General features: G+C 41.1%; 1 protein-coding gene and 1 long non-coding RNA gene across 2 annotated transcripts in view; both read right to left on the bottom strand.

Annotated features, from left to right (window-relative positions):
* Positions 1 to 21,774, bottom strand: part of uba7 (ubiquitin-like modifier activating enzyme 7) — a 60,747-nt gene extending 38,973 nt beyond the window's left edge. Inside the window, exons 1-19 of the mRNA XM_085777174.1 lie at positions 21,597 to 21,774; positions 21,344 to 21,512; positions 20,071 to 20,205; positions 19,802 to 19,908; positions 19,620 to 19,710; positions 17,831 to 17,963; positions 15,973 to 16,070; positions 15,740 to 15,889; positions 15,450 to 15,614; positions 15,192 to 15,293; positions 15,019 to 15,099; positions 14,028 to 14,183; positions 9,640 to 9,805; positions 8,764 to 8,960; positions 6,967 to 7,031; positions 5,284 to 5,494; positions 2,620 to 2,694; positions 1,184 to 1,385; positions 1,012 to 1,103 (exon numbers count right to left, since the gene is read on the bottom strand). Coding sequence (XP_085633300.1) covers positions 1,012 to 1,103; positions 1,184 to 1,385; positions 2,620 to 2,694; positions 5,284 to 5,494; positions 6,967 to 7,031; positions 8,764 to 8,960; positions 9,640 to 9,805; positions 14,028 to 14,183; positions 15,019 to 15,099; positions 15,192 to 15,293; positions 15,450 to 15,614; positions 15,740 to 15,889; positions 15,973 to 16,070; positions 17,831 to 17,963; positions 19,620 to 19,710; positions 19,802 to 19,908; positions 20,071 to 20,205; positions 21,344 to 21,512; positions 21,597 to 21,643 — 2,442 coding nt within the window. The 5' untranslated portion in view covers positions 21,644 to 21,774. The remainder of the gene's footprint in view (positions 1 to 1,011; positions 1,104 to 1,183; positions 1,386 to 2,619; positions 2,695 to 5,283; positions 5,495 to 6,966; positions 7,032 to 8,763; positions 8,961 to 9,639; positions 9,806 to 14,027; positions 14,184 to 15,018; positions 15,100 to 15,191; positions 15,294 to 15,449; positions 15,615 to 15,739; positions 15,890 to 15,972; positions 16,071 to 17,830; positions 17,964 to 19,619; positions 19,711 to 19,801; positions 19,909 to 20,070; positions 20,206 to 21,343; positions 21,513 to 21,596) is intronic.
* Positions 21,775 to 23,883: 2,109 nt separating this feature from the next.
* On the bottom strand, positions 23,884 to 24,417 carry LOC146987800 (uncharacterized). The gene is made up of 3 exons (XR_015035940.1): positions 24,319 to 24,417; positions 24,109 to 24,126; positions 23,884 to 23,950 (listed from the first exon to the last, which is right to left on the bottom strand). It is a non-coding gene; the product is annotated as an uncharacterized LOC146987800 (long non-coding RNA).
* Positions 24,418 to 27,271: the final 2,854 nt, after the last annotated feature.

The raw sequence follows: 27,271 nt of genomic DNA, 5'->3' as shown, positions 1-27,271 counted from the left end.
ATCCCATTAGCCTCCGTAGCGTAGCTCTGAGCAGCTCGTCGCTTGGCTCGGCCGTTCTAAAAATAGCTTGCACCGACAAATGAAGCTAAGCAAAAGGTCAGACAGGAAGACTATCTCTTTAAGCACGCCTCAAAGCCCTTTCCCTGTTTTCCGGCTATCCTCTTGCTCCACCCTTATTCTCATAATTCAACCAATTACAGTCTTCCATCCTCTTTCTCTTCTACCAATCAGTCATTGGCATCAAAGCGTCAAAGTTCTCTCTCTCTTTCCTGTCATCCAGCTGTCATTTCAGCAAAACTCTCAGCCCACCTCCACCCCTGCACCACCTCCATCACGATACAGACTGTCTTAATGTGGATCTTCAACCGAGAAGTTCCCTCATCAGACGACTTCAAGCTTCCCTCCCACCACCAGTCTCTAGGCCCGGGGGGGATATAACTTCTTCAGATGCAAGCTTCTCATCCCCAGATCAGTTTACTCAGCTGGTCTACACCCCGTGGTCTAAGCGCCAAAGATTATTTTGTGCACAATAAATGTAATTTCATCTTCATCTTCAAACTTGGCTCTCTTGTCGTAAATAGTCTGTCCTGATTGAAAAAAAGGTTACAAACTGCTATAGGGATTATGGCAATGGGCCAATTTGCCAAAATGTTGAACTATCCCTTTAAGAGCACCGCATTTCACCAAGAGTGTTCTAATGCTAGACTCTGTTCCGTCCCAGTGGCCCTGCGAACCGTTCCTCTTACTATTTTTGCAAACAGGATGCACAGTCGTCAAATATACATCTCAGCTCCAAGGCGTTCTAACAGTGAGCACAGACAAGTAGGTTCTGTTTGGTGGGTGTGTTGGGGAACGGCTCAGATTCGGGTCACTGAGAATCCAAAGATCAGAGGAAAAAAAAAAAAAGACATATTCTAAAAGCACCTATAGATTGGAGTGTGGTTCCCCGCTAAGTCTGAGCCGCCACTCTGTCTGTGGCCTCTGCAGTGAGTCCCTGCCCTCCTGCCTTACCTTCTCAAAGTCGATGGGGTTCATCCGCATGGCTGAGCTTTTCAGAGACGGTGAGGCCAACTTCCCTTTCAGCTCCTCGAGTCGAGCTTTTTCTGGTGCGGAGACACACAGATGATAAATAAAAGATGGTGAGGTAATAACAGACAATAAAAAGCCAACTGAAATAACTCACCTGCGTCATCGCTGTCCTTCTCTCTGTCCTCCTTCATCTCTTCATCAGTGACGTGGACCTTCACAGAGGAGCTGGGAGTGAAAGCTGGAACATCAACTGTCTCTAAGATTGTTCTGATGGAAGCGCTGTCCCTCGTCCCTTTGATGTTGTAGATCTGTCCATACAGATTAGCAGCTGCCACCACATAGCCCATGTGGGTAGCCTGGAAGACAGGACCAAAATACAAACTCTGAACAGAGAACACACATAGCACAATGAATCAAACACTTTCAAATGTTAAATACTGGATTGTTCCAAAGGGAATTTTTTTTTCATCCCTATTAGAATGGCGCTCTGGATCTTATTCAGCTAGTTCCAGTAGTTTCGGAGCTTGGTAAATCAGCCTTTTCTTTTGATGCTCCAAATTCATGGAATATTCTTCCACATGCTTTGGGGCTGGAGAATATTCCCTCTCTTGCTGATTTTAAATGTTTGCCCTGCGATTGTTTTTCAATGTAATTGTATTTATGCTCTGTTGTTGTTGTTGTTGTACTCTGCTGTTTTTTATGCTCTGTTGCTGCTGTAAACTCGTCGTCCCTGTAAATGAGGGAGACCTCAGTGACCGAGTTAAAATAAAGGTTTAAATAAAAAATAAATAAATAATGCACATACATAAAAAAGATAATGTTAAAGGTAAAATACAAACAAGACCGAACATACGCATTAAAAAGTTTGATTTGAATTTCTCTCTGCAGGGTGAAACCATAGAGGGGAAATTAAAAAACAAAGGGAGGGGGCAGAGAGATATTAAGGTAGTTAGTGCATTAAGGGCAAATTACTTCCCTGACACAATAGGAAGCTGATACAAAGGCTATTTCAATCATTTCCACACCTTAGTCTCATTGTTACTGTTGTTGTAGCAAAAGCATTTTACTTCTCCACAATAAAGCACTCTGTATTCAATTCACTGATTAGCACAGAGACCTGCTGAGATTCACAATACATAGGCTCACATTTCCCAAGCTGTGTCCACACACCTACTGTACCAATACCTGAAAACAATCAGTATTTTAGTCTACACTTTCTAAATTAGAGTTCTTTGGTATTTGGTAACCGTCTGTGAAAAGTGATGATGAAGATAAACAGACACAGGGAAGCAGTGTTTTTCTTCTGGCTGCACTGTTCCAACCTTCTGTATTATCAGTTTAATATCAGCTTATTGCCTCTTTTATTACCTAATGTGCAGCCATTGTTAGAGAGATTATTATCTGCCTTTCATTGTCCATATGCAGGTGAAGCTGCTTTCATGGCTCAGATAAGAATCTAGTATATGGTCAGAGTGAGGAAGAACTATCAGACCAGATAAAGAAGGAATGTGAGAGATCGTCATGGCATACTGTGGCCTTTCTAAGTTACTCCGTTTAAGGCTGAGGAAAACTGGACCAGACACTACTCACATTGTCGGGGTCAAAGGTGAGTGGGTGAGGGCATCTCTTCGATCCAGACCAAAAGGGAAGCCCAGTGGGGGTCACCTAAAGAGAAGCAGGAGAAAATCCCTTTTATCACAATGATGTGCAGCTGTATAAATCTCAGTCAAACACACTTCTACCCTGATACAGCTCAACACAGCTCAGCATGAACAGTTTCCCTGATATTAAAGTATCAGTATTATATTCCAATGTATTTGACAGGAGTGTCACAAGATCATCTCACATCATATCCAATGCATGGCTGCCACAGTGCCAATAAGGTTTCATTGTTTTTGTTCTCTGGTACAGCAGGAGGCCTGCAGAATTTTCCATTGCAGACTCAGAGCCAGGCTAATATTGTTATCAGCTGTGTGTGTTGACTACACAATTTGTATGTCTGATAAAGGAACAAAGGGTCTGAGAGCTTTGATGTTGCCAAATGGTCCATATGTTGGGAAAGAGAGAGTCTCCTAGTGGTGATGCCCGTCTTCACTCTAGGGGAGTTTTCTACAGCAGCCAAAAGGCGTCAACAAAGATTTCACAGTCGGCCCTCGGGCCACAGAATGCAGCAGAGACAATGGTTCGTCCTTACAAAGGTTGATCAGTTTTTACTCTTGTAAATAGTTCTACAGATAGAAGGTGTCATATACTGTAGTGTAAAGCCTTTCAAGGCAAATTTATCATTTTGGTCAACATAAAGAAAACAGATTTGAATTCTAAAGAACTTTTTCATAATCAATCAATAATTTAGTCTATAAAACATTGAAACAAATGAAATAAGATAATCAGCCAAAATGTGGTTTCATAAACAATTTGCATCAAATTGAAACAAAAAGGAAAATGATCACCAACACCATGATAAAATGAGCAGGTCCAGCAGACACACTGTTACAATATCATTACTTTGTGGTATTAAAAATATGACACCTCCTGAAATCAAATTTTAGCTACATCTATATCTTATTCTGATTCAGATGCCCACATAACATCTCCAGCCGTTGGTCTGCGTGTCAAACACCATGTAAACACACATGCAGAAGTAAAGTAGCCGTTATGTCAAATGTGTGGTCACCTGTCAGGTCTGTGACAGTTAACCAACTGTTGCTGCCTTATCATAGTTCCTCAGAAACTCTGTGGTCGACTGTGACGTTACAACACAACGAAACCAGGACTTTCTGATCACGTAACAAGGACAAAGAATTTATCTTTCACTTTTTCTGTGGTGTGAGGATGGAAATGTTATCACACTTCCCAGGTTAGCTTGAATGGTAATGGTTGTATTGTCATAAAGTTGTGTTTGTCTCAATAATTGTACAGAGAATTTAATTCCCTTCTATAAACATTTATACGACCGGAGGAAAACCAGAGGGGTTTCTCCAGCCCTGTGGGGACAGCCGGTCTCTGGATTGGGACTGGGGTTAATGGGGGTCTGTTTGGGTTGATATTGAGCCGTGGTCTCCCTGCCAGATGTGACAGCAACATATGACATCACTCTGTCTGCATGCTTCAACAGATTACAACCCCTCAGAGCTGCTCACAGATATTTATCAGCAAGGTCTTTAAGTGGCTCAGATTTCAGGCAAAGTTACCAGTGGCCTCTGAGCCCGAGGAAATGAGCTGCAGAAAGGAAACTTTTTGCAGTCCTTTTGTGCTAATGCCTCATTACAGTGTTAAACTCATTTGAATGAAAATATCTCACATGCACAAGAGTGCCCCTCTGTGTCTGTAAATGTTAATTACAGCCTTTCAATAATTGATTTAAAGGACAATTCCGGGCAAATTCAACTCAGGGGTGTATTTTCCTATCATTTTAGGTCTAAAAGAAGGAATCTGAAGATTTTCAGTTTAATTGCTCCTGTTTTGCACTAGTTGTGTCTGTCCCCGCATCGCCACGGCAGCAATGAATGGGAGCGGATGCAAGTTCCGCTGCTTAGGCTGTTTACATCCCTCAAAGCCACCATTTTTTTCCACAGACAATGTCAGATGGCGACTCAAACATGCACCGAGAAGTTTATTTACTTCAAGCAAGCCGACATGTTTGTAAAACTAGATCTAATTCAAAGTCTCCCGGAGTTTCGCGCGAGACCCAAGTTGCCGTACTCGGTGTATTCAGGAGCAGTGGGAGCTACCGTTTGTGTCATAAACACTGGAATATTAACTCTTGACTTGCTTCAAGTGTACATTTTTTCCCACAGACAGCGTCAGATGGCTACTCAAACATGCGCAGAGAAGTTTCTTTTACTTGAAGCAAGTCAAGAGTTGATATTCCTGTGTTTATGACACAAACGGTAGCTCCCACTGCACCTGAGTACACCGCACGGCAACTGGGTCTCGCGCGAAACTCCGGGAGACTTTGAATTAGATCTAGTTTTACAAACATGTCGGCTTGCTTGAAGTAAATAAACTTCTCGGTGCATGTTTGAGTCGCCATCTGACGCTGTCTGTGGAAAAAAATTGCGGCTTTGAGGGATGTAAACAACCTAAGCAGCGGAACTTGCATCCGCTCCCATTCATTCATCACAGTGCAAAACAGGAACAGTTAAACTGAAAATCTTCAGATTCCTTCTTTTAGACCTAAAATGTTAGGAAAATACACCCCTGAGTTGAATTTGCCCGGAATTGTCCTTTAAGGGACAGTGTGAGTGATTTCACCTGTTCAGGAGGAAAACAGTGCAGAAGCTGCCGGACATCGTTGTTAAACAGAGTCTCCCATTTACAGCGTGCCCATCTCACACAGTCCTCCCAGCTGGTTGGACGGTGTCCTCCGCTCTGCATGTCCCGCAGGCTGCCCCACACCCCCCCGAGAATCTCTAAAGCCTCGACGTCTCCATGGCCAAGAGTCTTCTCCACAAAGCCTGCATCCCTACAGGAAACAGAGAAGATTCCTTTTGATTTAATGACAGACATACAGTATAGTACACAGGAGGTAATAAACACTAGCTGTGGGGAAAAAAAGACCACACAGGTTTTATCTATACACTTCACGCTCTGATATGAATGTTTGAGGTGGTCTAACTTGTGATTTGCAGCACTATTGAGCTACTAGTTCAAAACATTGGGAAAGTCCTGAGAGGAAAACATTTATTCTGTCAAGCAGGGACAAGAATGACTAAAGTGGTCTTTCAGAATAAGGGCGTAGCCATGACTCAGACGGAATTTCTCTGATATTTGGCCGTGGACTCATAGGAGGGGTAGTGAGGTATTTTGTAAGTTTGTATTGTGCTGGTCCGTGCAACTCCATAAGCGCATGCCTGGGCAGTTTTTTGCGCTACAATCGCGTGCCAGCTCACGGCCCACGCCATTATGCTGTGTAAAAAGAGGGATCTGCATGTTGTCACACACCTCAACAGGTCTAAACAGGAAAATTAAGAGTCATAGTTCTGCACGGAGCTGCACGAGTGGAAGAAAAACACAACAACAACGCTCCACGACCTCATTAAGCATGACTTCAGATTTACTGGCCTGTGACACATAGCTGACCCGCCTCATGAAAATGTCCAGAAAGTTTTTCGATGACTGCACAACAGTCTGGCTACAGAACACTACAGTAAAGACAAATACATCTCTCTCTCAGTTCCCCTATGTCTAAACTCTAACGGCTGTGTGGAACTGACAAGCACAATTACTGCTCAAGTCACAACTTTATGTTTCTGTGTAAAGACACAACACAGTGTACTAGCGCTTTACAAATACAGGGATTAAATCTGATCTCCCCACAACAACCAGAGAGACGTCCCAAAACAAGGCTGGATTAGAACGGCTCCGAGGCTCAAAACTCAGACACAGTTTAGGACTAGAGGCGCTGGTGTTGTCACATCATCATCAGGTTAAAGTTTTCCAGTGCTTCATAGAGTAACAAACACACAAATTAAATATGAATATCACCAGTACAGTCTTTGACTTGATATAGTACTTTTCCTGCATTAATGTAATCTGTTTTTTCTAGCAGATGTTTCTAAAGTCATCTAATTAGCTGAGAGGCTTAATCTATTATTTGGAGAAACTAGTGGGCCAGAGCTGCTGTGAAAGAAGCATTACAGAGCACAGCCTCTGGCAGAACACACTGTTTATATTATTTTTACTTGAGAGTTACTGCTAAAAGCCAACCACATGTTTTCCTCTTAATAAAACAAAATAATGAGCTTCGACTACTTCATTAGCTCTGTAGGTTCGCTGGAAAGCTTTATAAGAGAGTGGAAAAAACACTGTAAACCTGTGGTTATTAAGTGACAGCTGATTGTCAACAGATTGGTGTTTGTATTCTTTCCACATTTCTTTCAGTCAACATTTGTTGTGGAAAAAGAGAAATCACATGAGGATAGAAAGATATCTTACCCCAGGAAGAGATTGGCATTTTCAGGTGTTTGTTTAAATAGTCCTTCAAACTGGTCTCTGGCCCACTGGAGGAATTCAAATGCCAAGTTAGTAACATGTATACTCCTCTAAATAAAATAATCAGTAAAAGATGATTTTTTCTAATTCTGTATAAGAATACACTCTGACCAGAAAAATAGAAAGCTCTGTATACCATAATAACACAAAAGAGCAATTCAGAAATACAGTATATAATATTTATGTGTTTGTTATTGTTGTAGACAGTGTCGGGAGTGTGGACTGGTGGTGGCAATGCTGTGAATGCTTTATAAGAGAGAGTTCGGTTCAGCCACTTTGATCCTGACTAAAATGTCCTCAGCTATAAGATTTATATGATATTTTGTACAGTCATGGATGAATCCTATGACTTTGGAGATTAGTATATTTTATTTTTTGCCTTTCAATGACGTTTTTCATATATTTATAGTGAAATATCTTGACAACTTTGGTGTAAGCATTCATGTCCATCCTCAGGATCAGTTGAAGTGACTTTTGAGATCCCTTAAAGGAATAGTTCAACATTTTGGCAAATTGGCCCATTGCCATAATCCCAATAGTCATAGCAGTAGGTTCGTTACCTTTAATTGTCGGTGTAAGCTATTTTTAGAACGGCAGAGCGGAGCAGCAGGCTGCTCAGGGCTATGCTATGGAGGCTAAGGGAATTTCTTGGTTTCCCTCATCAAACTCATCAAATACACAATCCAAACTCTCCAAAACTCTCTAGTGGACAAGTTGTGACCTGCACAATCACCACGCTATGAGATAATAACGGAACGTTACGAGACGGAGCTGTTAGAGGTAAATTCATGCAAAACCGCTGATGCGCGTTGCGTTCAGGGGCAGTTTTTCAGCAAGCAGTCTCTGTATTTACCCTGTATTTACCTCGAAAATGGCTCTGTTTCATAACGTTCCATTATTATCTCATAGCGTGGTGATTGTGCAGGTCACAACTTGTCCACGAAAGCGTTTTGGAGTTTTGGGATTTTTGGGATTTTGCATTTGATGAGGGAAACCAAGAAATTCCTTTAGCCTCCATAGCGTAGCTCTGAGCAGCCTGCTGCTCCGCTCTGCCGTTCTAAAAATAGCTTACAGCGACAAATAAAGGTAACGAACCTACTGCTATGACTATAGCGATTATGGCAATGGGCCAATTTGCCAAAATGTTGAACTATCCCTTTAAATTTAATTTAGCAACATCGGCTGTTCAGAATTCAGACTTGTTCAATACTTGTTTTATGACAGAATACCTGCAAAACTAAGGCCAATCCCACAACCCTCAACCTGAATTAGCATTAATAGCAAATTATCTAATGTTAGTTTATCAAAACACTAAATTTACATGGTGAACACCTGAATGGTGAACCTGCTAAACATTATATTACCATTGTCATAGTGAGTAAGGACTTTGCTCCTGATAGCAGCCTCAGAACTGCCGGCACGGCTGCAGATAAAACTACTATGATAGACTGCATTCTACATGAAAATATTTATATATATTATTTTGACAGTCATATACGTATGTAAATGAGGTGGATAAATGACTATAAACACTTTTCAGTGTTAGCCAGACCAATGCAACTTCTCCATAAAGTACTATAAAAATCTGGCTGCCAATGAAAACAATGTAGTGGTCTTGATAACACATTCTCATGTTTCAGGACATTCAGCGTGGAATTTGAATCCATCTGTGGATACAGTTCATTATGTCCAGGGCAAACAAAAAGTTTAACCAGACTTTAGTCTATGTCTACATCCAACCTGTAGGGTGTGCTCGATGCGGTGAGGGAAGTTCTTGAGTGTGCAGAGTGGGATGGCGTTAGCAGAACTTGATTTGGCGGGTCCATAAGACTCTGTGAGGTGAGGCACCACCACCAAAGTGTGACCTTTACTCCCCAGGGTTCCTCCCTCCAGCAGCGGCCTCTGGTGCTGAACGCAGCGTCCATCCAGATAGACCCCTGGGTTGGAAAAAGAAGCATTAACATCAAATATGTACTGTAAATACAATGATAACTGTTGTAAGAGAAATATATATATACAGCTCTGGAAAAAGTTAAGAGATCACTCCCAAAATGATCAGTTTTCTGGTTTTACTATTTACATGTGTTTGAGTAAAATAAAATAAATAAAAAATGTTTTATTCTATCAACTACTGACAACATTTCTCCCAAAATTTAAATAAAAATTGTCATTTAGAGCTTTTATTGGCTGAAAATGACTAAACTAGTCTAAATAACAAAAAATATCAAGTCATTTTCAGACCTTGAATAATAATAATGCAAAGAAAACATGTTCATATTAATTCCTAAACAACACAGTAAGAATATTTTAACTCAGGAAGAGTTTATAAATCAGTTTTTGTGGGATAATGTCAATGTTTAATCCCAGCAGTGGTTTTTATAATCTTCCTATAAAACCAGATGTGGTTCAGGTGATGACCTCATCAGTGTCTCATTAAGTAGAATGAGTTGTGTTTGTGTTGGTATTTAAAAAAGAAAAGAAAAGAATGACTGTCATACATGTAGAGATGCTTTTAAGAAACATTTGTGAAAGTGGTCTCTTTTTTTTCCAGAGCTGTATAGTATATATATGAAAATATGAAGTGAATAGAAAAAAGGTTTAAGTAAGTATTCTCACTGGCTTCCACGTTATCAAGAGCTGCAGCCACTCCATCAAGAGCACTGAAGAAGTCATATCCATACACTCCTTCACTGTCAGGGTCCAGACGATTCTGGTGAGCGATGATTTTCATCTGTGGGTTCATCTCTCTCACTGCTTTGGCTGCAATTTCTGATTTTGGTTTCTGTTCATGCACAAATGTGAAAATCGTCCCAATTACAACAGCGGTTTTATTTTATGAAATCAATATCGAGATTTGTAATTGGATCTTTCTATGAAAATGTTTCATGAGGACACATTTGGCTGTTCATGTTCTTGCAGTATATCTACTGTCCTATCAACACACTGTCTTCTCAGTGTGTATTCCTCTCTAATACAACTGAAGAATCAGCACATTTCTATTCAGAGCAGTTGAGGACATTTGTCAACATACCCACTAATTGCACTAAACTGTGTTATGTAAGTTGTTTGGACGTCAGTAGACATGTCAGAGATCAGCAGCCCGATATAGTCCAGAACAGCCAAAGATTACAAAACCATGGTGTGTGTAGTCTGACAGAAGCTGTCTCAGACCCGTCCCAGTAGACCCGTGACCCCTCCACTTAACCAGGCCAGACAAGAGCCAGTAGGCCTATGGCGAGTGTATTGTGCCAAATCAAGGATTACCAGGAGAAGGAGAAGGAGCAACCTCCCCTCCCGTCGCCGGATTTTTGAATGGGAGTGGATGGGACAGCAGATGAGAGACCGGCGGCGACGTCACGGCAAGTGCACTGAAGGAACGTGTGACGGCGGCGACGTGACGGCGGCGTATGTTAGAATTACCAACAAATTTACGCCTGCTCTGGACGTCTGAACTAAGTACGTCGTCACCACAAACGTGTGAAACGACGTGTGAAACTAACGTCGCCACCATTGACGTGTGAAACACACGTCGTCGCTACTACGCCGTCGTCAGACTGCAGTGAAGTTAGTTTTAAGTTGGATATTTGACAGACATTCGCTCCTTCTCAATACATTAAAAATTCATAGAAAATATAAGATGTGTTCAAATACAATAAAAAAAGGTGTGTGTCATAGAGGAGGCTTAGCTCTACCATCCTGTGTTGATTTTGAGTCAACAGGTCACATGACCTAGGAGTTATTGTGCTATAATGCTCATATTTACTGTATAAAATACATACAAAATTCATATAAAATATTATTTGTGTTTAAATGCTATTAAAACAGGTGAGTGTCATAGAGGAGACTTGGATCTTCTGTCCTGTGTTGATTTTGAGTCAACAGGTCACATGACCTAGGAGTTATTGAGCTCTAACGCCCATATTTACTGTATAAAATATATAAAAAATTCAAAATTCAAAATCAACACAGAATGGCAGAGGTGAGCCTCCTCTATGACACACACCTGTTTTTATTGCATTTAAACACATTTACTATTTTAAATGAATTTTTAATATATTTTATACAGTAAATATGAGCATTAGAGCTCAATAACTCCCAGGTCATGTGACCTGTTGGCTCAAAATCAACACAGGATGATAGAGCTAAGCCTCCTCTATGACACACACCTGTTTTTATTGCATTTAAACAAATGTAATATTTTATATGGATTTTTGATTTATTTTATACTGTAAATATGAGCATTAGAGCTCAATAACTCCAGGTCATGTGACCTGTTGACTCAAAATCAACACAGGATGGTAGAGCTAAGCCTCCTCTATGACACAGACCTGTTTTTATTGCATTTGAACACATCTTATATTTTATATGGATTTTTAATGTATTGAGAAGCGAGTGAGTGAGCGAATGTCTGTCAAATATCCAACTTCAAACTAACTTCACTGCAGTCGTCGTCAGTAGGAATTATAGGACAATATTATAGGGCCTGGACTTGATTTAATCTAATTAATTAGAGGCTTTGTAATTAGGCTAATTAATCGAAATTAAGCATATTTGACCTGAGAACAGTGAGAATAGAAATGGTTTTTCGTGCCAGTAGCCTACACTATTATGATGATTAGCCTAGGCTACTGTATTTAATAGCCTACTTAAATCACAGCATAAAGTGATTTGTCCCTGTGTGATGTCGAGGGACAGGTCAGGACAGTCTGAAGACAGAAAGCTCTGAGTTTGAAGTCCTGGACAAGTCTGTGTCTTGACCACATGTCAGCTGATCAGCTGCAGCAGTGCAACTCTGCTCTTCTCAGCTCCACCGTGACCAGCGCTTTTTTTTCTTCTTTTTTTTTTAATGATGCTCCGCAGCGACCGGCTAAAGACTGGAGGATAGGCTATTGTAACCCCCCCCCCCCATCTGGTCAGACAGAGCTTCTTTAGATCAAGTATCATTTGAACCACGAGCCTTCTCATCCCCCTACAGTAGCCTAGCGCACAGCGTCTCCCAGACCATCATATGTAGCCTACTGTAAATTGTCAAAAAGAAGGAGAAAAAAAAAAAAGGCGAAAAGGGAGATGCCGGTTGCACTGGGTCAGGTCTGTCTCCAGGTTTCAGCAAATAAAAGCCGGTCTCAATTAGAAGCCGGGTCTGTTTTCTACAAGTTCTAGTGAATGAACAAAACCTCTGAAAGTGCTTAATTCCTGCTACAGTTCTTAAAGACCTGATGGTCCGATCTGATCCGCTATTGCGGCCAGACTCACGTGCATTAATTCTCGTCCATTCTCGAATTAATTATGATTAGATATTATTTCCCATCTTTGCTGAGCTGATTTGTTTTAAATGAAATAGCTAAAAGCGTCCCATAGATGCCTGTCTATTAACATAGCCTACTGTGTGACTGTAGATATAAACTACAGGTCCACAGGTAACTAGCTCATAACCTGGTCCCGACCAGGTTATGTTCAGAGTTTAATCATAAAATCGGATATAAGGGCGCCGCTGTTTCACCATTTAACTCATTTACAGCTGTGTCACCTTTACTTTGAAAGTCCAGTGGATCTGGATCAGAACGGAGCGTTTGTACGGAGGGAGAGATCACACTGATCCACTGCTGTTGACTTTCTCTCTGAGCGTCTCCGCCGAGAGTTGTCTCCGCCTACAGATGTTCTCCTCACCCGTTGACCTGAGCGTCAGGAGGTCATTAGCTATAGCCTATATTTTACTTTTATATACAGTCACCACTGATAGAAGTTGTTCGCTTGCAGCAGGACGGATAATCAGATGGATAATCGGTAAAGTTAATAATTTCACTTAACGTGGCCGTGAATAAATTAATTCCGATGTGTCGCCTGTTATATTTCAGTGTTGCCCAAACTCAAATCTTGAATAAGTTTCCGCTGTTTTCACATTTAAAAAGGTCTTTGTTTATGAGATTTGCTTGTACCTAGCTGCAGCAGCACCTAAAAAAAACCTCACTGTAACCTATCCAGCCTCGCTTCCAATAAAACACACACTCGTGTTATAATTGCGATCAGTGAAATATTTAACAATATAAAACACAATTTAAAATGACAGTTGATGTTGCTCCTAGTTTAAATGGATAAAGCTTCATTATTTAAAAGTAGCGCAAGAGCTGTCAGAAAAATTAAAAGCAGCCTCCTCTCGTCGTATTTGCAGCAACACTGTTGCTTCAGGCTGCGATCGTGCTTTTTTTTTTATATCGCTCATACTCTCTCCATTAAAACAATTGCACTCCTCTGGGCTGAAATCATAGAACTTAAACATCATAACAAGAACATTATTGATTACAAGCTCTGTCACCAAGAAATGTATTTTTTTTATTGTTAATTCTATTGTTCTCTCTTTAGTTAACTCTTATGCTGTCATGTGTAAATCTAGCTATTGTACTGACACGTGAGCTGGAATGTCTGAATTGTCTGTTGTTCAATAAAGTTGGAAGAAAAAAAAGTAGGCTACGTCGATCCCCTCATCGTCACTTTCCCCAATTTACAGTAATTGAGTGAATTCCAGTCATTCAATATTGGATTCACTTTTTGTTTTTCTTAGGCCTAAACTGTGTTTTATATGCACTGACGGTGCTTTGTGCAGCTTAGGCAGTAGTAGCTACTTTTTACAAACTGCAGGTGTGTGTGTGTGTGGTGGGGAGGAGGGATGGGAGGAGGGATGGGGGGTGGGGGTGGGGGCGGCGGCGTAGGTGAGGTGACGTACTTATCAACACGTAGGTGAGGCGACGTACTTATCAACACGTAGGTGAGGCGACGTACTTATCAACACGTAGGTGAGGCGACGTACTTATCAACACGTAGGTGAGGCGACGTAGTTCAGACGTCAATTCCACACGACAGTCTCCTTTGGCTGGGTAACCGTGGCACTATCCACTCGCCATAGTAGGCCATGATGGCATGTAAGAGCCACTGCAGGGAGCTGTGCTGTGCTGTGCTGTGCTGTGATGTGATGTGCTGTGATGTGCTGTGATGTGCTGTTTTCTCACCCCAATATCCTGAGACCTGAAGAGGAACTGGCGGTTCAAGTTGGACCTTTCTATGAAGTCCATGTCCGTCACGGTGATTTGACCTTCATCTCCTGCGCCGAGGCCAATGAGGGCAAAGTTCTTAAGAAGTTCACATCCTATAGCACCGGCTCCAACCTTGAAATAAAATAGAAATCAGACAACTAATCCAGATTGTGCTAGTTCATTTTGCTAAATTTCAACACTTAAAGCAGAAGTAAGCAATCCAGTGGTTTTGGCTAACTTTTTGTCAGCCGATGGAGTTAGCAGTCCCCGCCCTCGTCATGGATCTATTGGTCCTCGTCCCTATGTCACCACATTCACGCGCATCCCTTGGCTGCACACACAGCCCTTCATGCCGTTCTCTCTACTCATTGGATAAAGGTTGTAGGATACAAGGAAAGTTTTCTCCTCGGCTTACAGCAGAGCAGAGTGACTGACAGACCCGTGTTTCAGACCAAACACTCTATGTAAGTGATTGCTGTCGGAAGATATAACTATTTAAGACTTATATTAACACAAACATTCCGCTTACTTCTGCTTTAATAAAATATTATAATATAATAATATAATAATATGTTTTGAAAATTCTGTTTATACACCATTCCAGTGAAAAACTATCTAGTCCAGTCAGTTGTTTTGCTGCATGATAATAAACCACTTTGTGTTTTTACAGCGGGGGAAAAAAAACAAATGATTGCACTTTTTCTGTCAAACACACACACATAGCTAGTAAACAGCAGTAAAAAATAACACTGCTAAAGGAAACAGAGAAAGGCTTGGCGCTGCTGAACGGCCCCTGTGCACCAAGAGGTCAACACAGGCAGGAAATGCCACCTGAATCACAGCCGTTTCCTGCATGTGCCATCATTAACACCAGACAACATCAAAGAAAAACACAGATGGAGCTCCCTGCTTCCCAGTGCAGAGAGCGCCCCCTGCTGGACGCACGTCAACCCACACAACACCTCACCAGAAAATACTTCTGCCTCTCAAGCTTCTCCTGGAAGGCCGACCCAAACACAGCGATCTGTCCGTCGTACCTTGTGCCTTTCTGTCAGAGAAGAAAGAGCAAAAGCAAGAATAGTTCAGTTAAACATAAATCTGATTCGTTTTAGTTCAAATTATAGAATATTTTTGTCTTACTGCTGAAAAAGAGCTCTCTTCCAGTCCCTCCCCTTCAGACAGGCACTCCAGTGCATCAAAATAGAACCACTGCCGCAGAGGCATAAATTTCCGACTACATGCCTGAATATTACAGAGGGCACAGAGCAGAGTACAGTCAGATATCCACTCCACATCCACGCAATAAATGCTAATTTATGTATCTAGCAGCACATACTGTTATAATAAAAGTGTGAACATTCATCATCAAAAACCAAAGGATGAAAGTAATGACCTTACCTTTATAACTTCCTGGGCAGCCAGGCCTCCGATGAACGCGTTGACAGGAGCCAAGTCGCCCCGGGCTGTGTAGGACAGGTGTCGCACAGCAGCTTCATCCAGTTGTTCCAGCTGAGCAACTTCATTCAGCTCGTTCACCATGGAAACCAGGGTATCTGCATCTGACTATACAGGAGTAATCCCCAAAAAGAGAGACAGCCTGATTAACTATTGATTCACTTTTACCTTCTCATACAGGTTCTTGTGTAAAATTAATTGACTTATTGGTTTATTCTGTAACTTTTACTGACCTGAGACCTGCTATGAGGGAGTCGTTGTTCTTTCTTCACAAAGCTATGGAGAGCTTGGAAAGCCAAGTGCAGGGTTTTATGCCGCACTATTTTTCCAAAGTCATTCAGTTTTAGGAGAGTAAGATCCAGCAGAGCCTCACTCAGTGGTTTCTGGAATTGATTTTTTTTTTAATTAACAGGGTATTTATTGATTGTCAAAAGCAGAAATTGAGAAAAAAAAGTCGGATACTTACAAAACTGTTCTTACAGGACTGTTTAACCTCAGTCACCATTCCACCACGTTCATACATGGAAAAGGCCGAAGTGTCGCAAATGCTGAAGGAGTGAGGGCCTGTCGATAGAGGTAACTATTAAATTCTACCAGGATGATCATAGTGGAAAATGCTGAGGGCTGAGTTTAGTTGGCTCATGACTATGCAGTCTAAAGAGCAGAGGACAGACATGTTACAGACTAGTCAGGTCTAGGTCGTTTTAAGTGCTCACAACTTGCACTTAAGTAAAGTAGGGGGAGGGAGGGCAACCTGTTATGTCCTATTTCTGTTAATTCATTTAATTCTTTATTTATTCTGATTGGTCCCATTATTTCATTTATTTGTTCTTTGTGGTCTATAATCAATGTGTGTGTTTTACAAATGCCCAATAAAAAGTCAATCAATCCAGCTACATCTGGAGACCTCAGGCAGTTCAGGATTGTCATGATAAAATCAGGCTGGTTCTCAGAAGTGTAAGGTGTGTGTGGGTGTGTGTGTGTGTGTGTGTGTGTGTGTGTGTGTGTGTGTGTGTGTGTGTGTGTGTGTGTGTGTGTGTGTGTGTGTGTGTGTGTGTGTGTGTATGCCTGTGGTCCTAGTACTCAGTCAAGCTGCAGCTGCGCTCACCACACTGGTAAGTCTCATCACCTCATTAACTCCAGTGGATGCATACACCTCTCACAGTCACATCATCTTATTAACACAGCTGAACCACAAGTCTTTACTATTTGTCAATGAAAAACCAGACCAAAGTGTTTAGGAAAAGCAGAAAGAAGATAAACAGAGGATCTATAACCCCTCTACTCCTATAATACTCAAAATAGTAATCATAGTAAATTAACACCAACTTAACCCAATGTGTTAATTTCAATAATTCTTTCTTTGAATGCATTAATGTGATATCTGGTATGCCCCAAGGTTCTGTCCTTTGCCATCTTGTTTTTAGTATTTTCTTGCTCCCTCTTGGAAGGATAATCTAAGAATGTGGCATAAACTGTATCACTGCTATGCTGCTGATGACATCCTGCTGTACATGCTGCTGCAGCCAAATGACTTTTTGCATGTGTGCAAAATCAAACTCTGGATGAGTCAAAACTTTCTTATGTTAAACACTGCTATGATTGACATAATTGTGATCAAGCCTTCCAATTATAAGCACTTGTTTAAAAATGTTTGTTTGAAGATTGATGAGTGCACAATCACGGAGAGCACCTGCATAAAAAATTTAGGAGTCACTTTTGATTCTACTTCATCTTTTCAGCCTCACTTCAGGAAAATTGCCAAATCATAATTTTTCCATCTGGAACAGCACGCTGCCTCTAGAATTCTGACAAAAACTAGTATAATCATGTACAGTAACTACGACTCAGCACATCTCCACTGGTTGCCTGTCCAGACCAGAGCTTATTGTAAGATCCTTCTTTTAACTTACTGTATAAGGCATTAAATGGTCTTGCCCCATCCTACCTATCTGAATTACTCACACCCTATATTCTGCCTTGTCATCTAACCTCTCTGAAGTCACACCTTCTGGTCATTCCCTCGTTCAATAAAAAAATCATTTGGTTGCAGGGCCTTCTCCTACCGCGCTCCTTACCTATGGAATAGCCTCCTGTTAAAGAATCCACCTCCACTGCCATATTTAAAACACACCTTTTTACCAAGTGTTAAGGTGCATTTTGTCTGTTAAGTCTTTTTGTGTGTTCTTTTGCTTATTTGGCCTGTCTACTTTTTCGCTTGATTGTTTTTATTGGTACAGATTTTGTAAAGTGTATTGAGACCATGTAGCTACCACGGTGATTTTACACTCTAAATAGACTGAACTGAACGGAATTGGACTAACCTCGGACGGTGATCTCGACAGGGCCGTGGCTGTTCAGCTCTGTCATGCCTTGAACTTCAGAGAAACACACTTTGGTGCCATCTGAAAATCCATGCTTCTGGTCATCTGTACAGAGCACCACTCCAGGGTTGTCCTAAAATAAAGACAATAGCATTGAACAGAACTAGGGATGTCACAATTACTTGTTTTCATAATTAAATGTGGTATTAAATGCCACAATTAATTTATCATAAAGATTCCTAAATACTGTCACTTTCCAAAAAAGATAATGTCAGAACCATATCGACAGATGTTCACCAAAGTGAAGGTAAATGCACAGATACCAGTCCATTTGAGGAGGCAGCACGGGTGCTTTCTACAGCACTCACACACATACAAACATGGCTTACAAGTTCGTGTCTTATTTTGAATGCAAAAAAAACTGTTTGTCTATTTCTGTCGAAGCAATCTGCTTCTTCCATGCCTTCTCGCTCAGGTGTTTTTTTGGGTGCTGACGAGTTGGAAGTTGTTAATGAATTTAAATATTTAGGTGTGATTATAGACTCTAAACTTTCTTTTAAAAATCATGTTAAAATGTTATAAAAAAAAATTAAATATCACCTTTGCAACTTTAAGCAAATCAGAGGATCGTTGTCAGAAGCAGCCGCTTTGATGTTTCTGCACTCTATGATTTTTTCTCATTTAAGCTACTGTATTACCAGCTGGTCCATGACCGGCTCTACTATCGTGAAATCAATTGAGCTTCTGTATAAAAAAGCACTCAAAATCTTAGACAAAAAAACGTTTTCTTACCATCATTGTAACATTCTAGTGAAATATAATTTGCTGAGTTTTCCTAATTTTTGTAAATTCTCCTCTGTATGCTTAATATATAAAGTACTTCATGGCCTGGCGCCATCTCCACTTAAAGAGTTTATTGCATTTAAACAAACGAGGACCACCAGATCAATTACTAATAGGGACTGTGTGGTTCCATACAGGAAAACCTCTTTCAGTCAAAATGCCCTGTCTACGAAAGGAACTGCAATCTGGAACACATTACCCTTACCCATAAAGGAATGCCCTACCTTGACTACTTTTAAGAGCCACCTGAAGGTATGGCTTAGAGCCAACCAAACATGTAATCACCTTTAATGTTCTAACTGCATGCTTCTAATGTACTGATCTGTCTGTCTCTAATGTACTGACCTGTTTTAACATATATTAGTACTAGTAATGTGTTGTAATATTGTATGTGTCTATGCTATTTTCTACTTAAAATGTATTCTAACCTTTTGTATTGTATTGTAACACCAACCTGCCTAGAGGACTCCAGATGGAAATTAGCCCACGGGCTACAATCTGGCACATTTGCACGTACTACGGTACATGTTTTATTAATGTGCATTGTCCTGACTTCTAAATAAATAAATTACAAATTACAAATTTGCCTAATGTAACACTGAACTGGTAGGAATTTAAATGTTAGCATGTCATTTGTAATTAAAAACAAACAAACAATTAAAATAAACTTAAACATTTGTTGTGGTTGACAATTTATGACTTGCATATTTCAAACATTACCCCCGGGGGATTAATAATTGGGCCTATGTTAATAGATACTTCAAATACTTTGTGTAAACAATTAGTAATGTAATTATATTTTGAATTTATTTGATTTTACACATTCATAGTGTTGTGAAAAGTATTTCTCTGACAATAATCGAACCAAGAAAATCTATAATCGTGACATCCCTAAACAAAACAGATCTTAATAGGCCACTCACATGAAACAGATGGAAGGCCTTACCTTAGTGACACCTTGTATCATTGCTGACACTGGCATCTCTCCATCCTGGTCCAAAACCTCAAACTCCTCCCCAAAGTCACAGAACAACTGACTGTAGAAAAACCACAAGGTTTTCACTTTCTGTTTGTCTGCATTTTTAAGTACATCAAATCAGTTTTTGACAGTTTGACATGCCTGCTTACCCACAGAGTCCTCTGGTGTCTGCTACAATGAACTTTATTCCGCGCGAATGGCAGAGCTCACTGAAACGCCTCTGATCATCCAGCGAGGAGTCAGTGACGACCACCACCTGCAAAGTGACAGGATTCCTCCACTCAGAGAGGTCTTTGCTCTGTTTGGATGTTTGAGCTTTATGTGCACAGAGTTTGACACTAGAAGGGTGTTTTCACATCCATCTCTGTTGCTTAAGCTTTACAGTATGTTTTCAACATAAAGGACATAAAGGAAGTACCTGATGTTCCAGCAGCAGATTCTCATCCAGCGGTCCGGTGTGTGCTGACACACGCACATGTGGGTTCAGGGCGGACAGCTGCTGTAGCGAGCATGTGGCTCGGTTCTGACCAAGGTGGGATTCCTTGAGGAAAAACTGGTGGGGAAATCCAGTCAAAAGTGAACCTGCATGCTTTCAACTGTGTCAGACCCAGTTCAGTTGACCAGACATGGTAGAAATGTAACACCTCTTGACACCTGTGTCAGAATGTGTTTCCAAGGCCAAGAATTTAAATATTGATATTCAATATTGTAAATGTTCAAATAATAAACTTAAAGCTGTTTGATAGAATCGGTTTATTAGGGGTGAGGGGTGAGTGTTGAAGTGTATTAACCCTGTGAGCTGTTTACCCCCTGAACTATTTGTCATTTTTGTGTTGGATGTATTTCTGGGTTCCCATTTCCTGACTAATAATGTTTGTTTTGGTGTAATGTTAATTTTTTCCTGTACTTTAGAGGTTAAAAAGTTCAGAGGATATGTATGGAGCATCTGGACAGAGGCTCCTCTCTGTCTGGAGAAGGTGTGGTTCTGGAGATCAGACTGCATATATAGAGGTGATTTGGGCTGAGACAGGAGAGGATCTCATATTGGCACCAGAGACTTTCTCAGATTCTGTATTTTTGTGACATTGTTCTTTCTTGTAATAAAGTCTTTTTGAATGCAAGCAAGGGCGTGTCAGCAGTGACCACTTCTTTCAATCAATACATCCATATAAAACAGTGTAGTTGATAGTGAAAGTAAATCTGACTTCCTGCTGATTTCCAGGAAACACCCATGTAGTTACATTATCTGCTTTTTGGACATGCAAAACCATAGTTATTACATGTTTACTATATCATGCAACATGTTTAATTTAGATTATTTTATTATATTATGTAGCAGGTGAAATGAGATTTAAATAGTTTAACAATATGGTTTGAAGTATGTGCCACTGTGTTATTATTATTAATGTCTATAAATGATCCCGAATCTGACAGCTATACACTGGAAAATGTAAATTTACAGTAAATTACTGGCTAATAATTGCATTACTTTCACAGTAATTTACTGGAAATATGTCACAATATTTTACTGTATTTGTACATTGTTATTGTAAAAGTTAACTCATTAACCAGTAATTTACTGTAACTTTACAATTTAAATTATACGGTTAATTATTGTACATTTGACTTTTTCACGGTGTAGCCTATGACACAGACAAGCGACAGAAGGACGCCTCAGAGAGAGACAGTACCTGTGAGGACAGGTCGGTCCACTCAGCCTGACCCTCGTCCTGAACCGTGACGCGCTTGACTCCGGACAGAATCACATTTTTAGCTATTTCCACTCCAAGACCACGCATGCCCGCGATGAGGACGCTGGCTGCGCCCATCCGCTGCATGGCCTCATGACCCAGGACATACCTGTGTGCAGGTGAGAGACAGTCACGGTGACTCAGTGGGACAGGACAGTTGAACTTGACATCAAAACATGGTGTAACTACTCACAGCTGTCTGGAGTAGAAGCCTTCATCGATCTCACAGGACTCTGACATGTTGCAGCAGCTGCAGGTAACAACAGGGTCCAAGCTGAAGTGAGTTGGTTTTGGCCGAGGGGCTCACATGGACCGACACCAGAGAGGTGAACAGAAAGTGAACAGGACAAACTAAGAAGAAAGTGCGAGCCCAGTGAGCCGGTGTGGCAGTGACGAGGCTGGAATGACTTGTTTTAATGGATGTATTTCACTTTCGTTTCTGGTCTCTCTGAGCAAGGTCTTTAAATCACTTTATTTCTCGGCCACTAGAGGGCGACACGGGACTATTTCTCAACAGCTCCTGTATAGAGGTTGGAAAGTAGACCTATAGGCCTATACTGTAGCTGAGAGATTTGAGAGTGTACGTGATTTTAAATGTAATCAGCGGAAACACTTAAAGCAGAAGTAAGTGGTCCGGTCGTTTTCGCTAATGCTGCGTTCCAGGCAGGCTTTTGAAATCGTAAATTACAGCTTCAAGTCACAACTTACGACTTTGTAGCGTTCCAGGCAACCCACTCGTGTTTTTCCGACCTGTTTTACCGGTGAAAGTCACTATAACGGCCACTCGTAACTTCCGACCGGTGAACTTGTACCAGATCGAACTGGTACGACTTCACGGTCGGAAAAATACGAGTTTCCTTGAACGCACCATAACAGTCGTCGTCCCTACGTCGCCACATTCACGGCGTCCCTTGGCTGCACACACAGCCCTGCATGCCGTTCTCTCTCCTCATTGGATAAAAACTGTAGGATACGATAAATGTTTTCTCCTCGACTCAGAGCAGAGCAGAGTGACTGACAGACCCGTGTTTCAGACCAAACACTCTATGTAAGTGATTGCTGTCGGAAGATATAACTATTTAAGACTTATATTAACACAAATATATCACTTACTTCTGCTTTAAGGATTGGCCTTCTAGAATAAATCAGAACTTTCCAGTCAAATGTAACCTGACTGTCGTGTTTGACCTGACAGTGTGTAATGATGTAAACACTTTGTTTTACTATGGAAGCGCATTGCATTCACTGGATTAAAAAAATTAATTAGACACCTCATCTCGTAATTAAATTTTGTCCAAAACAGCTGTTAGCTGTAGTATGACCATGAGGGAGACCGTTGATGTGTGTAATTTTGAAGAATCTATAAGACATGTAGGAAAACAGTAAAATGTGCCTTTATTGCATTTTCACAAATAGAATAAAGGTTTCACAAATCAGAGACTGTGTTTTTATGAATCTTCATGGTCTGTAGATTAATCTAGTCCAGATTTGAAAAGTAGGTAGACCTGGTCTAATGAGGTAGATCTATATGCTGAAAAAACATTGAAATGTGCCTTTATTGCATTTTCACGGATAGAATAAAGGTTTCACAATTCAGAAACTGTGTTATAATGAATGTTTAGCCTCTGTATTAAAATCTAGGCCAGATTTGAGAAGTCTAGGTAAAGTGTTTTTTTTGTTTTTTTTATCTGGACTCTGGTCTAATGGTCAGATGAAAACAGAACAAAACAGCAAATGTTTTTAAAGGTTTCACAATCAGAGACTGTGTTTTTATGAGTCTTCAGGGTCTGTAGATTAATCTAGTCCAGATTTGACAAAAAATTCAAAAGGGTCAAACTGAGTCCTCTCACTGTAATGACAGACAGAACATGTGGACTTTGATAATTTGAGATTTTTTATTGGAAAGTGTTTACATCATTGAAAAAAGATTGAATGGTACATTAGATATTTTCTAAATGGACTTGCTTTATGTAGTGTCTTTGTAGTTTATAGAAAAACTCAGAGTGCTTTACACTACAGTCACATTCACACAACCTTATATCTACATCTTGTACATTTCTATTTAACCACTCACACACATTCAGACACCTATGTCAGTGGCAAAGTTGGGGCTCAGTATCTTACCTACAGATACTTTGACATGTGGATCGAACCACGGCCTTTTTGGTTAGTGGACAACCTGCTCTACATTCTGAGACACACTGTACCACTGTAAAAAAATAAAAATAAAAAATAACAACATGGTTTCATTAACCTATTAATGAATAGAACCATAAAATACAACCAACACAAGATGTTGGATGAAATAAAGAATCATGAGGGAAAAAGCATCCCACTTATGTGCAAATGAACCTGCTGTAGTTTTTTTTGGAAGTAAAGCATTACTGAGACTCTTTCAGCTGGAGAAAGTGACACATGTCAAAGTGTTGATTTGTTCCATCCCATGTGAGGTCACTCATCAGTGACCTCACATGGGATGGGATGGAGTGTTTGTCAGTCAGGTTTCTGGATTCAGACGCTCAGAGAGTTCAGAGCTGTTTTCAGGAGCTGTAAGATCAGAAACACACTGTTTGTGTCAAACTGAGGACAGTCCATTTAACCAGTGCTGATCTTTTAAAGAAACAGTAAATGAACAAAATCAACACAATAATCCAAAAGTCAAAATTAGTGCATCATTTTAAACAGAGTAAATACGTTTCACTTACGGGATGGAGGGTCTTTGGCTAAAACCAACAGAAAAGACAAATCCCTTGTAAATGACAGGATGTGGTTGATCAGCTCATCACCACTGAATATGATCCTCTCCTCTACTCACTCAGACTTAGTGAATTTATTTTGCTCTTGACTGTTTATTTCATGTGTTGTGTCTCTCTGACAGTCATTAAATCAGATCATCGTCTTCATTTCTCTCTCACCTTTCTTCAGTTTATAAACCATGAATCCAGTGACAGCGATGAGAACGAGAGCAACAGGAACCAGTGCAGAGATGATGGGGACGGTGGTGTTACTGGGCTTCTCTGGTGAATATAAAACATACAGATCATACAGAACAGAAGATTGTAGGATATGTCTCAGTGATAAGGTGAACAGTTACAGCTCAAAGTATTTTTTACTGCCTGAGACTGTTTTCTTGTTGTATGTTTGTTGTCTTTATGTGAAGGTCACATCTAATTCCTCTAAGGGAAGTAATAAAGTAGGCTACTCCCAATTCCATGTAGAGTCTAGACATTTATGAGAAAGATACCAGAGTGAAGTGATATCTCTCCTTACTATTCTCAGAACATTGGGCCTCATTCACCAATTGCTTTTAAGTATTTTCTTTCATTCTTTCTTAATTGTTCTCAAGAAATGTCTTAAGAAAACTTTACGTCAGATTCATGAATGTGTGCTTAGACCACAAAATTGCTTGTATCTTGGTTGACGAGAGAAAGTACATATGGGACAAAAAATAAGGTGCTTCAATATGGGTACCAATCGACTCCAAATGGCCTGAAATGTGCTCCTAAACATGTTCTGGGGGACGCTTTTGCCAAAAGCACTTAGTCAAATTTTCACTTTTCACCGATCGCATAGACTCTGACTGGGATAGGCATTTGGTTTGTAGCTGCGCAGCGGGAGTCCTGCAGACATAGAAGCGTGATCCATCTGCCCTATTTGGACCACGCTGAACACGCTGATGTGTGTCTCATCTCTGTACGACCTTGCCTTCCCGAGATACTCCTCAAAGGGCCAGCTCAGCATGTTGCTGAAAATGTCAAAGTGCCAACTCCACTTGTACATATGGGACAAAAAATAAGGTGCTTCAATATGGGTACCAATCGACTCCAAATGGCCTGAAATGTGCTCCTAAACATGTTCTGGGGGACGCTTTTGCCAAAAGCACTTAGTCAAATTTTCACTTTTCACTAATCGCATAGACTGTGACTGGGATAGGCATTTGGTTTGTAGCTGCACAGCGGAAGTCCTGCAGACATAGAAGCGTGATCCATCTGCCCTATTTGGACCACGCTGAACACGCTGATGTGTGTCTCATCTCTCTACGACCTTGCCTTCCCGAGATACTCCTCAAAGGGCCAGCTCAGCATGTTGCTGAAAATGTCAAAGTGCCAACTCCACTTGTACATATGGGACAAAAAATAAGGTGCTTCAATATGGGTACCAATCGACTCCAAATGGCCTGAAATGTGCTCCTAAACATGTTCTGGGGGACGCTTTTGCCAAAAGCACTTAGTCAAATTTTCACTTTTCACCAATCGCATAGACTCTGACTGGGATAGGCATTTGGTTTGTAGCTGCGCAGCGGGAGTCCTGCAGACCTAGAAGCGTGATCCATCTGCCCTATTTGGACCACGCTGAACACGCTGATGTTTGTCTCATCTCTCTACGACCTTGCCTTCCCGAGATACTCCTCAAAGGGCCAGCTCAGCATGTTGCTGAAAATGTCAAAGTGCCAACTCCACTTGTACATATGGGACAAAAAATAAGGTGCTTCAATATGGGTACCAATCGACTCCAAATGGCCTGAAATGTGCTCCTAAACATGTTCTGGGGGACGCTTTTGCCAAAAGCACTTAGTCAAATTTTCACTTTTCACCGATCGCATAGACTCTGACTGGGATAGGCATTTGGTTTGTAGCTGCGCAGCGGGAGTCCTGCAGACATAGAAGCGTGATCCATCTGCCCTATTTGGACCACGCTGAACACGCTGATGTGTGTCTCATCTCTCTACGACCTTGCCTTCCCGAGATACTCCTCAAAGGGCCAGCTCAGCATGTTGCTGAAAATGTCAAAGTGCCAACTCCACTTGTACATATGGGACAAAAAATAAGGTGCTTCAATATGGGTACCGATAGACTCCAAATGGCCTGAAATGTGCTCCTAAACATGTTCTGGGGGACGCTTTTGCCAAAAGCACTTAGTCAAATTTTCACTTTTCACTGATCACATAGACTCTGACTGGGATAGGCATTTGGTTTGTAGCTGCGCAGCGCTCCCGCTGCGCAGCTTCTATGCAGACATAGAAGCGTGATCCATCTGCCCTATTTGGACCACGCTGAACACGCTGATGTGTGTCTCATCTCTCTACGACCTTGCCTTCCCGAGATACTCCTCAAAGGGCCAGCTCAGCATGTTGCTGAAAATGTCAAAGTGCCAACTCCACTTGTACATATGGGACAAAAAATAAGGTGCTTCAATATGGGTACCAATCGACTCCAAATGGCCTGAAATGTGCTCCTAAACATGTTCTGGGGGACGCTTTTGCCAAAAGCACTTAGTCAAATTTTCACTTTTCACCGATCGCATAGACTCTGACTGGGATAGGCATTTGGTTTGTAGCTGCGCAGCGCTCCCGCTGCGCAGCTTCTATGCAGACATAGAAGCGTGATCCATCTGCCCTATTTGGACCACGCTGAACACGCTGATGTGTGTCTCATCTCTCTACGACCTTGCCTTCCCGAGATACTCCTCAAAGGGCCAGCTCAGCATGTTGCTGAAAATGTCAAAGTGCCAACTCCACTTGTACATATGGGACAAAAAATAAGGTGCTTCAATATGGGTACCAATCGACTCCAAATGGCCTGAAATGTGCTCCTAAACATGTTCTGGGGGACGCTTTTGCGAAAAGCACTTAGTCAAATTTTCACTTTTCACCGATTGCATAGACTCTGACTGGGATAGGCATTTGGTTTGTAGCTGCGCAGCGGGAGTCCTGCAGACATAGAAGCGTGATCCATCTGCCCTATTTGGACCACGCTGAACACGCTGATTTGTGTCTCATCTCTGTACGACCTTGCCTTCCCGAGATACTCCTCAAAGGGCCAGCTCAGCATGTTGCTGAAAATGTCAAAGTGCCAACTCCACTTGTAC

Source organism: Trachurus japonicus, chromosome 5 (assembly GCF_045865225.1).
Source record: "Trachurus japonicus isolate A0001 chromosome 5, Traja_1.0".
Classification (NCBI taxonomy): domain Eukaryota; kingdom Metazoa; phylum Chordata; class Actinopteri; order Carangiformes; family Carangidae; genus Trachurus; species Trachurus japonicus.
Note: the sequence above shows the minus strand (reverse complement) of the source record. Positions and strands in the feature narration are given on the sequence as shown.